The sequence below is a fragment of the Nansenia antarctica genome, assembly GCF_963989245.1.
Source record: "Nansenia antarctica genome assembly, chromosome: 1".
NCBI classification, from domain to species: Eukaryota; Metazoa; Chordata; class Actinopteri; order Argentiniformes; family Microstomatidae; genus Nansenia; species Nansenia antarctica.
The window spans coordinates 44,711,919-44,727,485 of record NC_137674.1 but is presented as its reverse complement, the minus strand read 5'-3'; the positions used below and the strand labels follow the sequence as shown (position 1 = coordinate 44,727,485).

The 15,567-nt window shown below is 41.4% G+C and overlaps 1 protein-coding gene across 1 annotated transcript; it reads left to right on the top strand.

Annotated features, from left to right (window-relative positions):
* The first annotated feature begins 11,555 nt into the window (after positions 1–11,555).
* On the top strand, positions 11,556–14,700 carry foxa2 (forkhead box A2). The gene is made up of 2 exons (XM_080550314.1): positions 11,556–12,344; positions 13,149–14,700. Exons 1-2 carry the CDS (start codon positions 12,273–12,275, stop codon positions 14,325–14,327), a joined length of 1,251 nt encoding a protein of 416 aa, XP_080406440.1. The 5' UTR covers positions 11,556–12,272; the 3' UTR covers positions 14,328–14,700.
* Positions 14,701–15,567: the final 867 nt, after the last annotated feature.

Genomic DNA, 15,567 nt, shown 5'->3' with positions numbered 1-15,567 from the left:
AGTCTGTGGTTTCTAGCCAAGCTAAAAAAAAACGGAGATGCCAGTGGTACTCATGATGTAAGGCTTGGCGGTCTATTAAAATGTTTTAAAAGATATGAGAGAGCCCAGATCAAACAGGTTTGTACTCATATGTTGTATAAACATATGCAAGCAAATCCAGATGCAGTCCCAATAACATCAGGATTTGTGAATTGGAAACATTTGCAGTGGTTACCTTTTCTCCTACAGGTTTATCGAAATCACTTAAATTTGCACACTACTAATGTCACAATCTATGTGTTCTCCTACTTCAAAGACACTGAATTTTACAGGAATGTACTTACTCATGATCTTAGTTTTCTATCTTTTCAGTAGAATGTTATACACTGTTATCAGTGTGTTGGGCATCCCTTCAGGAAGAAATATCTTTAAGTGTCAGTTTTATGCACTATGGGTGGTTTGAGTTTGTGTCTTATAAAATGCACTGGCTCCCTCCTCTGGGCACGTAGAAAACAACATAATTTAACCAATGTTTTTTTAAGGAAACAGAATCAGAATTTCTTTTATTCCATCCAATGTACAAATCTTTGGTTTAGGTTCTTCAACATGAATTGGCATTGCAGCACGGTACAGAATCACAATAATAGAGTAAAGTAAAATATGTAAAGTAAGTAATACTAAAGTAATGAAGTAATAAAGTGATAAAGTGATGGTAGTTGTACTACAGCAGAACCAGTCGTACTACAGTGTAATCAATAGTGCAAAGTACAATAAATCAAAATGCTGTGCAAAGTACAATAAGATGAAATTCAATATGATACAGTACAAGTACTCAAGTATTCAGGTAGTGTTCAAGTAGTCAGGTAGTTTTGTTTTCTTCCGGTGCATTTCTCCCGGATGGGTCCCGCTTCCCCGACGGCAGCAGCTCGAACTGTTTCTGATTGGGGTGGCTTATAATCCTGAGGGCCTTTCTGACATACCGGTCACTGTAGGTGTCCTGGAAGAAGGGAAGCTCACATCCGCTGATCCTCTCAGTGGTCCGCACTACCCATTGCAGCATTATGTGGTTTTGGGCAGTGCAGTTCCCGTACCAGGCAGTGATACAACCTGTCAGGATGCTCCCGGTTGAATGAATGAATGAATGAATGAATGGTCTTTATTGTCATTGCTATAGTACAGGTACCAAACAACGAAATTTAGGAGGGGTGGCTCCCCTGGTGTTAGGAAAGAAAAAAACACTTTAAAAAAACACAAGAAGGGAAGGAGCTGGTTTACATAAATAAAGGCTACGTACACTATCCACTATACTATACTGTACAGATAGACGACTAGGGTTGTCATATTGCACATAGTGTTATTGCACATTTATTTAAAGTGTCGCAGTTTGCAGGCTTGAAATGATTGTGCCTCTGTTGTTGATTGTGCCTCTGAAGAAGGCCCCTAGGATCTTAGGCCCTAAGCCAAATTTGTTCAGCCGCCTGAGATGGTAGAGGCGAGGTTGTGCTTTTTTCACCACCTGGTTGATGTCTGATGTGTGAGTGACAGGACAAAATAATGCCTAAACAAGAAGTACATAATAAGAAGTACAACCTGGTGGTTGATTCTATGACTTGTCTAATGGGCTTTGACTAAAGTTAAGATTTTTCTCAAAGTTTGAGAGAACTACCCTCCGCACACAGGGTATATTGGTATCACAGGTGATGAAGGCTGTCCATCAAAACTTTGAACAATTTTAACTGTGAAAACCAAAGGCGAACAGGTGAATGCCGTTTTTCATGGGCCTACCAACGGCTTGCAATGTGTCTTTGGGGAACTGTTTTTGCTATTACCACCAGGTGTCGCCCAAAAGCAATATGATATCTACATTTAATGTTACAGTTTTTCTCAATTGCTTTCACACTAACATTGGAACTTGAGACACAATGACCAAAACTGCAGAAATACAAACACATTTCCTGCTTTTCACTCATTTTGCAGTTCTAAACCACACAGTTAACAAAACACTAAACACAATTCTCTACATTTGGCACAATCTTCCTTGATAAAATCTCGTTTTCAACTGGAAAACACTACCACATACTCACACTCTATGGGCAAACACCTATTGCTTTTCAATTAGCAATCATAGCTTAAGCAATAAAAGGTGAGCTCTACTGTGTGGGAGAACAATGGATGCCAACTTTGCAGAGAAAGGAAGAGCGAGAGGTGTGAGAGTCAGAGGAGGAGGAGGACGAGCAAGAGCAAGAGGACAACCAAGACTATGACCTAGGAGATCAATTACCTCTGATGAGATTTGGCCACTTTGGTTGACCACATTGATGAGGTGGGTTTCATCCACAAAAAGGATGGCAATGGGGAAGGAACGTCATCAGCCAGCATGACATTGTTAAGGTTCCTGGCCAGCGAGGGGGGAACATCACCATGTGCGCTGCTATAAATCACCAAGGCGTCCTCCATCACCATTCAACCTTTGGCTCCTACAATAGTGCCCATCTCATCACTTTTCTGGACACACAATATGCACACCCCAGCCGAGCGGATGGATAGCCCAGAGCAGCCCAGGTACGTTGTCATCTGGGACAACATATGTTTCCACCGAGCTGCTCTGGTCCTCAACTGGTTCATCGACCACCTATGTTTTTCCATTCTTCATCTGCCACCATATTCTCCATTTCTCAACACTATTGAGGCATTTTATTCAGCTTGACGTTGGAAGGTATATGACGCAGGCCCCATGAGCGAATACCCCTTCTATAATCAATGGAGGACGCATAGTGATAGTGATGCTGAAGTATATCAGGGCTAGATTCGTCATGCCAGGCGATACTTTCCCTGCTGCTTGGCCAGGGAAAACATTGCCTGTGATGTCGATGAGGTCCTGTGGCCAGACAGAAACCAAAGACAGGATGCAGACTAATTTTATTTTTCTTTACAGTATATGCAGAAGGCTTATTTTATTTTTTATCTACTGATAATCTTATCATAGCAGTGTTTTCCACTGATCATAGTGTTTTCCATTGAGCACATCGGTGTTCAATTGGTTCTTAGAAGTGTCTATTCATTTGATGGTGTGTGTGTCATTTGATGACAAAATTTCATTTTGAGAAGACATAACATTATTCAGTGTTTGCTTTTGCAAGAGATTTGTGGAGTTTAGGGTTTTGTGTGTGAGTTTTTGGATTTGTGTTTACTAGAGTTAAGTGAAAATGAGCCATGCTTTCAGAAAACTTGTGGAGGCGATAGAGAAAAACTGTAGTATGAATGAATGAATGAATGAATGAATGAATGAATGAATGAATGGTCTTTATTGTCATTGCTATAGTACAGGTACCAAACAACGACATTTGGGAGGGGTGGCTCCCCTGGTGCTAGGAAAGAGAAAAAAAAACTAAAAAAACAAGAAGGGAAAGGAGCTAGTTTACATAAATAAAGGCTATGTACACTATCTATCCACTATACTATACTGTACAGATAAAACGACTAGGGTTGTCATATTGCACATAGTGTTATTGCACATTCATTTAAAGTGTCGCAGTTTGCAGGCTTGAAATGTACACATTTGTGCCTCAGCACTACACCTGATTTTCAATCCAGCAGCTGCTAGTACTGGTAGTTCTGATGGTATAATAGAAGATGCTTAGAATTTTCTGGATTTTGACATTTGAAACATAAAAGCTCATACTTAAAATGACAACAACAACAACAAAGAAGCATTATAAGCATATATTGGAGATAACAAAATGGTATCCATTCATGGAATACTGTATGTCCTCCACCTTAAGCTTTAGACTACACCTGTGATAGTCTACATTTAATGAATGCATCTTCTTTTTCCTTTTGTTTCATAATAAAGTCTGTCCCACTCAGTACATTGTTTGTAAGACAAGATGTCTGTCTTCTGGCTTGGTGGTGCGGATCCACAGGTTTTTGCTATTTGCAGTGCAGCTTTGCTCAATAGATTCACTGCAGTTCTCTCGTCACCTCCAGGGGAGGCCTGTGTGATGCGTCCATGTCCCTGACTCTCCACCTTCCCCGTGCTGGGTGTCCATGGCCGTGAGACCAAACAAGCAAACAAACACAACAACAGCAAACCATCTCACAAGACAAGGTTCGTCTAGGCTTGGGGAAGAGATGGGGAGAGATCTTGTTTGCACTGGGAGTCAGTTCCATTTCACAGTGATGGCATAGGAAGTCTCCCAGGACAGGCCTTCTTTAGACCTGTGTTTGACTTCAAAGGGATAGAGCTGCACCGGCTACTATAGCACAGTGCCACTGCACCATCACTATCATCACCTATCACTATACACTTGGGCTTCATCCTTAGCCTTTATCTGAGATGATCAGAAATAACTTGAAGTTGGTGTGGTCCAGACGTATTCCTCACAAGGAAATATTGTGCTATTCAATCCATGGTCTGTCTGTAGATCTTCTAACTCCTCCTTTGTGTTGCCACCAACACTGTAAATTGATGACTTGGATTAGTCAGTCACCAAGTTCTAGATATCATTTCATATTGTGTGACTGTATTGTGTTTTTTTATACATCAATTGATGTTAGTACATGGACTCAAGACTTGTTTCTTATTTGAGAAACAATATCTCATTTTGGTGTCATTATATAACACAGAAACATGTTGGGGAAATGTAAAGGTATACCTTTCAATCTCAAGTATTGCATACATGTCATGTTTGACCTGGTATCGGCAAAGCTTTGGTTGTTCAGTCTTTGAACATTCCATATGTGCTTGTTTCCAACGTCCTTCCTGGAGGACGTGGGTCTGAGGTAAGCCTGTATCTCCAATCTCAAATGCAATCTCACAGACCATTATTTATTTTCCCTATCTGTTTTTTCCCCACATTAAGGCCCAGGTGAGAATTGAATGCAGCAGCAGAGGGCATTTACACCTTTGGCTATGTGTATTAGAGACAAAGGTGTTGAAAACATGGCAAGTGGCTGACAAGATCAACTTTCAATTCCCCAGCCTGTTTACCTATCCACAACGCAGCCTAATGACAGGAATTATGGGACTTGCATCTGTGCCCATTTTCAGGGAAGGCAAATAAGTTGTATGTATGTATGTATGTATGAATGTATGTATGTATGTATGTATGTATGTATGTATGTATGTATGTATGTATGTATGTATGTATGTATGTATGTATGTATGTATGTATGTATGTATGTATGTATGTATGTATGTATGTATGTATGTATGTATGTATGTATGTATGTATGTATGTATGTATGTATGTATGTATGAATGAATGAATGTATGTATGTATGTATGTATGTATGTATGTATGTATGTATGTATGTATGTATGTATGTATGTATGTATGTATGTATGTATGTATGTATGTATGTATGTATGTATGTATGTATGTATGTATGTATGTATGTATGTAGATAGATAGATAGATAGATATATCTTTATTTATGTGTCACTCCTCAACAAACAGGTATGGTATAAAGAACAGCAACAAAAGGTGCATTAAAAAGTTGAGGACCACTCACATGGAGTTGTGAGACACAATACAAATCATAGCAATACAAATTAAAAACGTACATTCGAGTACTATTTCACTTGAACTATTACACAGCAAATTGGCATTGGCATTACAATAAAATACAGTATACAGTAAAGGCAATGAAATATGTAAAGAAAAGGGGGGGGGCAGTTTATTGAGCGATGATGTATGTATGAATGTATGTATGTATGAATGTATGTATGTATGAATGTATGTATGTATGTATGTATGTATGTATGTATGTATGTATGTATGTATGTATGTATGTATGTATGTATGAATGTATGTATGTATGAATGTATGTATGTATGTATGTATGTATGTATGTATGTATGTATGTATGTATGTATGTATGTATGTATGTATGTATGTATGAGGAGAACTGGTCAATTAGGATTTCCTACATGGGTCACTCAAGTCAGTTTGTCAATCTATAATACAAGATGATGGACTGGAGTTGCGTAATGTCCTGGATCAACAGTACAATGTATATTGAGGCTGTGGTGGATGTATTTGATGTGATTGGACTGTTGTGATGTGACTGCCAGAGAGGAAAAGAAAGCCGGGAACATTCTCCTCACTTGGGAAATGTAGATGAGGTGTATTGGTGTGTTTGATTTGTAGACCCCAGCTGTGCTTGGAGAATCCCCCTGACCCGGCCCAGCCTAGGGTTGCTGTGTGGGACCACCACGTACCCTCCTGCAAGCCCGCCAGGCGCAATACGCAAACCCCTGAAAGTACTGCCCATTGAACTCTCAGGCAAGTGGCAATATTTGCTCACCTGAAATACACACATCTTGCCAATTGGGGTCGGGGTGGGGCGGGGAAAGGGCCCCTTGTTGCAGCTGTGTCCCAGAGAAAGGACATAGCCAGGAAGTTTTGTGGGGGGGGGACTCCCCTGCCGGGCGGCTGTTTAGCGCTGGCAGCCCCTATTGTGCTTTATGGGAGGCGGGGGCCATATTTGTTCGAAGCCACAGGAGGCTGATGAGGTGCTAATCTGTTGAGTGGCCATGTCATTGGGGCTCCTTTGCCAATGGCCTGTTAGCTGTCAGGGCCTGTAAAAAGGCCAAATTTACGGGCTCCCCAAGACTCTGCCAAGGGTGTTCACGGGTAAGCAAACACAGATTGGACACTTATGTTGTTGCTCCGGCAGGGAGGGGTTTTACCGACCAGCCGCCCCCCCAGAGAGACACGTAGGCAGCTCCTCCTCATGTGTTGTCGGCTCCCACAGCGCTCCTCTGTCAACACTACAAATTAGCCATCTACATATGGATGGGCCCTCAGCTGATACAGGAAGGAGATGACTAACCGACAGACAGAGAGACGGTCTTCCCTTTCAGCATAACTCATTTTTAATTAATATCACTCTGGTGTTTGATCATGCTACTTATTGTAACAGGGAGCTAGTCGGGCAGGGGAGGACGGGCTCGTTGTAACGGAGGACGGGCTCATTGTAAATGCATGGAATGGAGTGACGAATACACGTTTGATACCATTCCTCATTCCATTTCATGCATTACAATGAGCCCGTCCTCCGTCAATGTATGTCTCTCCCTGAGACAGGGAGATGTAGCTATAGACAGAGCTTGTCAGCATAGTGAATGAAAGGTTCGCTTGGCAGCATCTGTGGTCAGTCAGCAGTCACAGTGGTAGAGGTAATCCCAAACTTGAAATTCTCCATCAGACTGGAATACAGATAAGACAGCTGCAGATATGGGACTGACTGATGGAAAAAGGAAACGGTCAAAAGCTCCCTCTGGCAGATGTAGAACTGGGACGTGTGTGTTTTCTTAAGAGGGATGATGTCTCTGAGATTCAGCTCTATGGATTTGAAGATATGAAGTTATTGTGATTACAATAAGCGCTTTTGTTTCAGGCAAAACATCAACATAGAATATACACGCAATATGAAGCATCATTTGATACAATATTCATTATTTGTATTTAAACCAAAATAAATTCTATCTATGTACGGAAGCTGACACTAAAATAAAAGAGGTCACGTTTTCAAAAAGTCCCTTCATAATCTTTACCATTTCATGAGCAAGATTTAATAGGTAAATGTCCAATAAGCCTGGGAAGGCCAAGTTTGCCTTCTCCTTATCGCTGGCTGTGATCTGACAGCATGGCAGGTAAGTGTGAACGACAGTAGCTCATCATGGACGATCTGACGTGCGTGATTGGAGGGATTTTGACACTGTTCTTCCCATGGGAGCACAGCAGCTTCATTAACATAACACCATTAGCCCTGACGTTTAATTGCCTTCAGTCTGTGATTAAATGTGTTTTGACTCTGCAGTTGGCCCATTAATGAATAACAATGGGTGCCGTGGTGATATTAAACCTTTTTGCACTAATACATCAGTTCAGATGGTTTAACATGACATACAGGGGAGTGTGCTGTGGCCATGCAACTACTGTATTATGTTAGCAGAGAGTGACATACGCTGATACATTTGGTGATATTGCAAATCTTTTCACCCTAATACACATTCATTCAGATGGTTTAACATGACATACTGGAACCTCATGTAGTTTGTTGGGTCCCTGCAGTATATGTCAATGGAAAGAGGAATATGGAAGTAGATTAATCAAAAGACTGGTAGCTCACCAACTAGCTCTTGCTATAGCACTTTCTTCATTCTTCTTCATCACTATTTCTTGTTACATTCTTGGATACCATCAGATTTTAGAGACTCCACAACCTCTCCCTGTGGTCTCCTGCATGGCTAGACTGTCACCTTATTTGATATATGCGTAGCATAGGTCGGCTTAGGCATTTTTACATGACAAGAGAAAAGTTTTGCAAATTGCAAGGCCCTGGATACAGCGCACATAAAAAACGTATTGGCATTCACAAACACATTCCTTTCAATATATCGAAAGGTGCGTATTTGAGGAAATCCTTAGGCCATTTATGTCAGTGTTTGCTCCCTAGACCCATTGGGGGCCAGTGCAATAACTGCGGACCCCCTCCCTCTGCGGTCCCATCGCAATGGCTGCCCTCCGTTTTTTATTTAGCCTGGGTTGTGTACCTTCCCAGTCCAGTCGCTTTTCAGATTCATTTCCAGGTAAACACACTGTGGCAAGCCGCAAACCTGCAGCCAACAAGCGTTGTCACAGCTGTGGCAGATAATGGCAAGTCCAAACTCCAGCCCTGCTCTGGAATGTTGACTGTCACCACAGGCAAGTTGGCAGCAAACAGTTTTCCATCGCTTTGGGAGAGAATGAGGCTCTCATTATTAATTTCATTTCGACCAATCGCAAGCTTAACCTCTTGCCCTCGTCATTTTGGAGGTGGCTCAGATGAAGACAAAAGCCACAAAAACTAAAAAAGGGAGAAACTTAAGTGAATCTTTAAAAGCTTGCTAAAAAAGCAAAGTGAAAAAAAAAAAACTACTTTGAAAGTGAAGCTTAAAGTAACACATTCCTGCCAACAACTCCTGGGTGTTTGAAAGAATGTTAGATGGGCCCGCCTTTCTCACAGGGACAGGAGAGCACCCAGGTCTTCCATCCCCCAGCTCTGGGTCCAGTGCAGCTCTAAGAAGGCCTAAGAAGAAGACACCTAAGAAGGGCCCAAACAAGGAGATCCAGAACACGTACTGTTTTGTCATCATGAGAACTGTCAATCATCATTGCATAGGTGCCACTTTTGGGGCCCCTGAGATTGAATCACACAGTTAAGATTTGACTGTTATATTCCCACAGATGCCATAAGGAGATTGAGTTATGCCTATAGGTGCTGGTGTGATGTTCTATGCAGGCCTATCGCTGACACTAACCGATCGATTCAGTGCCAGGGAATGCTGAGTCTTGAATTCAAGTATTGTTCATCGTGATAGTAAATTTGACGAACGGTGACAAGCAAGACATAAATCCAAACTGACCATTTAAGCACCATATCCAGAATGATGAAGACTGAACCCCCAGTGAAGTCTTCCAGATAACTTACAGCACATGACATCAGTCAGTATTTCTCATGATCGGTAACAAACCAGTGAGAAGCAGCAAGAGGGATATAGCAGAGTAATGATAGCACTGAAGCACTATAGCACGACCTCTTCTGTTGTGAAATGTGAAAAGGTCGAAAGGAAATGCTTGTCAAGGAACCATAACACATAGTATCCAAAGACTGATGGCTATGCAGGGCTCAGTCTGTATGAATCGTCATGAATAGTTTTGTTATACAGCTCTATAAGGGTTAGTGGCACAGTCTCACAGACAATTACGTCTGTGAAAGACATTTTGGGAAGTAAAGGGAACCTGTTGTTGATCAACGGTAGCAGTCTCACTCCTATTGCACATCCCAGTAGTGCAGTGTCCAGTGCCTGAGGACACTGTGTGCATACCATAGGGCCTGGTCATCACAGCACCGCTTCAACAGGCATCACTGACATTCATGTTTTTTGAAAAACCCCAAATGGTGACTTTTATCCAAGTGACATGTTCCGGGACTGTGCTATGAGTTGATCATTAACCAACTTAGGGGCAACATCTTATACAAGAACATCAGGCCATCCAGCAGGTCATTGACGTTTGGATGTAATCGGCTGATACTGTAGCATGCCCTTAGATGTTCAGGGACCTTTCACCTGCATCAATATGGCCCACACAAAACAGTAAATATAATAGGTTTATGCAACAGGGCATGCATCCATTTCTGGTTAAAATAGTAATTCTGTCTGTTTTGTTTTTGATCCGTTTTATTCAAAGCCAGTGTATTGGCAGGTTCGATACGCTACTGTATTTTAATGAAACACGTTTAATATATATATACAGTATATTATTAGTTATTGTTCTTGTTTATTGTCAATAGCTTAGGTTTAGACCCATTAATGGGATTTCTTAAGCAAAATAAACTCATTTTGTATGGAGACATTTTTCCTCTCTACAGATGGAAGGCATGGCTTCCCGTCAATCCGGAATCCTTCAACACACCAGAGGTTCTCATGATCTCATCTCCAAGTTAAGCAGACTCTCTGTTAGTCCCTCGTCAACATGCCACGGTTTACTCGCGCTTACTAATGGGGCTCTACTGATAGTTATGCTCTTACGTAAATGTGCACACAAATAGATGTACAACTACTGGCACGTGGCTGGCACCGTTGTGTTCCATCACCTTGATGTTGGCCGGATGTTGCAGTATCTCCTGGGGCCGCGCCTCAGTGCATTAGTCTACTGCGACTCAGGGGTTAATTATTAAACTAACGATTAAAAGCGGGGATAGCTTCTCTCGCAAAAGAGGATTTTTACTTTATTCATGTGAGTAAACTGCTAAATACACCACTATATTATTTGTTTGACAAATATAACCAAGAGAGGGCGCTATGAAACTTATGGTGCTGATTATTCCTGCGTCAAATGATAATAAACCATTAATACAAATTATCTATATTGTTTAATTGAACGAAACACAGTTATAAATGTTATTGTAATAGCCTACTATTTCTCCTTAATGCACTGACAATGTATTATGAGCATATGCCCATTTCATGTTTGTCAATTGGTAGCTGATCAATGATTGAGTTGAATTTAATCATTAAATTGGCTTTACTTGTTTCTTTTAAAATAAAAACCGCACATAATCACACAGCAAAGCCGATTCATTCATCAGTATATTTTAATCATTATTTAGAAAAGCAGCGTCTGAGCCCCCTATTTCCCCCTGAACCTATGTCGCATGTGCCTTATCGAGGTGATCCATTAAATTGCTCGTGAATCGTGATCAAACCTATAAACTAAACACATAAACTTGACTTTGTTTAATGAAGGCTAGTGCTTCTGTTCTCTGTCCCCAATCAATAGTCTACACCCTGACCCTCGCTCACTCACAGACTGCATTTTCGGTAAATGGCCTGTTTTGTCCTCTGATGCTGAATACTATAGAATGTTACTTTTAATGCAACCCTTTAATGCAACCTCAAGCACCACTTGGTTATAGGAACATCTTTTCAGGCCTATACTTCATGTTATTGTCTGGGTAACGTTTTTTTTTAGAGACTAATATCTCGAAGATAGGCCTAATAATCACATATTTGGAGTAATAGTCTTGCATAGCCTAACATTTTATAATCACAATAACCATAATCATAGGCTACGCTATTGATACATGGCTAGTTTACACATAGTAAAGGCTATATTCAGTTGGTGATAACATGGTTATATAATATTTCTAAACGTATTAATTGCATAAGTCAAGCATATTCAACTTTATAGGCAACCACATTCGTTAATGGAAGCAATCACAAAACATAATTTTATTTTTTGGGGAACAAAACTTGAAAAAAGAACAAATGGAAGAATGTGCATGATCAAAAGCACGCCAAAGCACCACTTTACATTTCTCTGTTCCTTGTTTCCATCTGAAATACAATCAGATTAGCTCATAATGATTCTTTTCATACTGTTCTTTTTAGTTAGTGCAGGTGTATACTAGGGGGGGTAAGTCGAGGAGTCTCACGCCTAGGTGTGAGGAGATTATTCAAATAGGGCAAGCGAAGAAGTAGGGATTGGAGGCTCGCCTGGCGCACAGAGCTATATCATAGCGTTTACAGCCAGCACTGAACGTCACTTCAACTCCAGGCAGCATCAGACGCTTCTCAGCGTCCGTGGGCACGGCTGGCTGAAAGACACACATGCGCCAGTCCTTGACTAAGGAGCACACCAACGACCCGAATACCCTGTGGTCCCAAATCACCGTCTGTTAAGAGAGCGTTTTGCCATTTCTTCTGCGGAGAAACGGTTTGTAAACTATTCGGAACTTCCATGATGCTTGGTGCAGTTAAAATGGAAGGACACGAACACGCAGACTGGAGCAGCTACTACGGAGAGCCTGAGGTGGGTACCTTAAATATAGTTTTTCGTCTAAAGCCGATCCCATTTTATACAACTCAATATTAGCCCTGAGATAATATTAACTTTGTGATCAAATATTGACTTGAGGCGCCTCCAAATCCTCCCCCATCTCCACGCACCGCACTATCCTAACAAAGTTGTGCTTTGACATGTAGGGGAAACTTTTCACTCGGATTGTAATTCTATATGTGTATCTTTACGAAATCATAGTTTTAGTCATGTTACCATTAAGCAAATATTTGTGTGTAGGCGTATTTGAAAGTCGAACGATTGACTCAACTATTTGTGCTACAAATTCTATTCCATTGAGCATGCAATTCCTTTTTAAACATAACTTCAAGCAATAATTTAATCGAATTTGTATTTGTTTTTAAGACCATTAGTTCGAGCTGGCTTTACAATGTGTTGTTCATCTTATGTGAAATTATATTTGTGTAAATTTGCTTTAAACAATTAGCCATGCATTTCAGTAAATGCCATGATCCCAACCAACACTTCGACTGCTTAGCATTAATTCAATAATATATTTAATTATAATTGGCCTATTATTATTATTATTGTTATTGTTGTTGTTGTTATTATTGTTTATTATGATTATTATTATTATTATCATCATCATTATCATCATCATCATAATTTGTATTATTGGGTTATTATCACGACTATTAGGCTATTTTTGTTATTATTACATATTTGACAATCATTACCAGCAGTAGGCTGCTGCACCGATAACCATCCCAGAAGGTTGATCAATGCTCTAACAGTCGTGTCTTCTGTCCGTTCCAGTGCTACAGCTCGGTGGGCAACATGAACACAGGCCTGGGGATGAACACCATGAACACCTACATGACGATGTCAGGCATGAGCACCTCCGCCAACATGGCGGCCAACTCCATGAACATGTCCTACGTCAACACTGGCATGAGTCCTTCCATGACGGGCATGTCACCGGGCACCGGAGCCATGAACGGCATGGGCGCGGGCATGACCGGCATGAGCGCCGCGCTCAGCCCCAGCATGAGCCCCATGACCGGGCAGCCTCCGTCCATGAACGCCCTGACCTCCTACAACAACATGAACGCGATGAGCCCCATGTACGGCCAGTCCAACATCAACAGGTCACGGGACCCCAAAACATACCGACGGAGCTACACGCACGCCAAGCCCCCGTACTCCTACATCTCTCTCATCACCATGGCCATCCAACAGTCCCCGAGCAAGATGCTAACGCTAGCCGAGATCTATCAGTGGATAATGGACCTTTTCCCGTTTTACCGACAGAACCAGCAACGCTGGCAGAACTCTATTCGCCATTCTTTATCGTTCAATGATTGTTTCCTCAAAGTGCCTAGATCCCCGGATAAGCCTGGCAAGGGTTCGTTTTGGACACTGCACCCTGACTCGGGGAACATGTTCGAGAATGGCTGCTATCTGAGGAGGCAAAAGCGTTTTAAGTGTGTCGGAAATAAGACGTGCAAAGAGTCCGGCCGGAAGACGTCCGAGGGCGGCTCACACAGCAGCTCAGAGAGTTGCAACGGCAACGAGTCTCCTCACTCCAACTCGTCCTCTGGCGACCACAAACGGTCCCTGTCAGACATGAAGTCCAGCAGCCAGGCGCTGAGCCCGGAGCACGTCGCCTCCCCGGTGTCCCAGGTGTCGCAGCACCTCATGGCCCAACACCACTCAGTCCTCGGCGCACACGAGGCTCACCTGAAGCCGGAGCACCACTACTCCTTCAACCACCCGTTCTCCATCAACAACCTCATGTCCTCGGAGCAGCAGCATCACAAAATGGACCTAAAGACTTACGAGCAGGTGATGCATTACTCCGGCTACGGTTCCCCCATGGCCGGGGCTCTCTCCATGGGCTCCATGGCAGGCAAAGCGGGCTTAGATTCCTCGCCATTACCGGACACATCTTACTACCAAGGCGTGTATTCCAGGCCAATCATGAACTCCTCATAAACAATATTTCCACGATTGAACGGACATTTTTCCAGCTATTTGTATATTTGTAAAATTATAGTTTGTGCATATGTAGGCCTATTCCAGATATTTTTTGACGTTGAATTCCCTCTGATTTAGTTGTTTGTTTAGTAATTATTTTGTAAAGGGATGTTAATAATGTGACAAACTCTGTTAAAAAAGGCGGCTTCCAGAAAGGACCAAAACAAAATTGCTGTAAAATAGCCTAACCGGGATTCTTAAATGAATGCATCACAGGAGACTAAAGTTCTTCAATCATTTGTGTAATTCTTATTTATGGCTTGTATATGTGTATTCTTGTAGTTGACAACAAGAACAGAATCTATATTAAAGTGTTATTTGGATTTTTTTCTGAAAACTTTGGTGGATTTTCTTATTTATGCGTCAATATCAAACAAGTCTATGTTGAACATGTACGCCTATGGCTTATATATTTTTTTTTAAAATAATAATAATAATAATAATTATTATTATAAGGAGTTTAATTTCAAAACGTAGATATTTACACACTTCCAGATGTGGACAAAGTCAGAAAAGCAGGATATTGAAAATATCTACCATCTTAAGTCTCTATCATGTCGAGGAGGACACATGAAAGAGAGCACTGCACATGAGATGACAACCACCAACATATAGGTATAAGCGCCTGTTACCTGCAATTATGATAAAATAGCCTACATATTATCCAGTTTCGCGATCATTTTAAATGGATCTTGGAGGAACATGTCTCGTCTTCCATATGACTAAATAATTGACAATAAAGTTTGGAACCATTATTGATAAGCGCCACCGTGTTACATTCGACAATGACTTACAGGGCAACACAATGATAAGTGGAAAAGGAGTGACGACGCATTTCGGAATAAGGCTGCAATATTCCGTTTGCCTTTGAGATGGCCATTAGACTATCAGTAGCCTAATTCGTTTCCCTCTGTCCAGAGACGTCAAAATATTTAGTGTTTGGGTCGATGGTTTCTTTGTTCCCAAGTAACTCTCATTACTTTGGACACTGTAATTTCTTCCCACCTGTCATATTTAAATGCAAAGTTAAAATCAGAAATATTAAGCGTTTATTAGTGGGTCTATCGCAACACTAAAATGCAATATCTTACGTATTATTGTCATGCCAGCTTTTGAATGTTGAACACAAACCAGTCAAGATCACTCATTCCCCCTATTTACCTGCAACCCGTTTTCTTTGTTTCAATACTCAAGACCA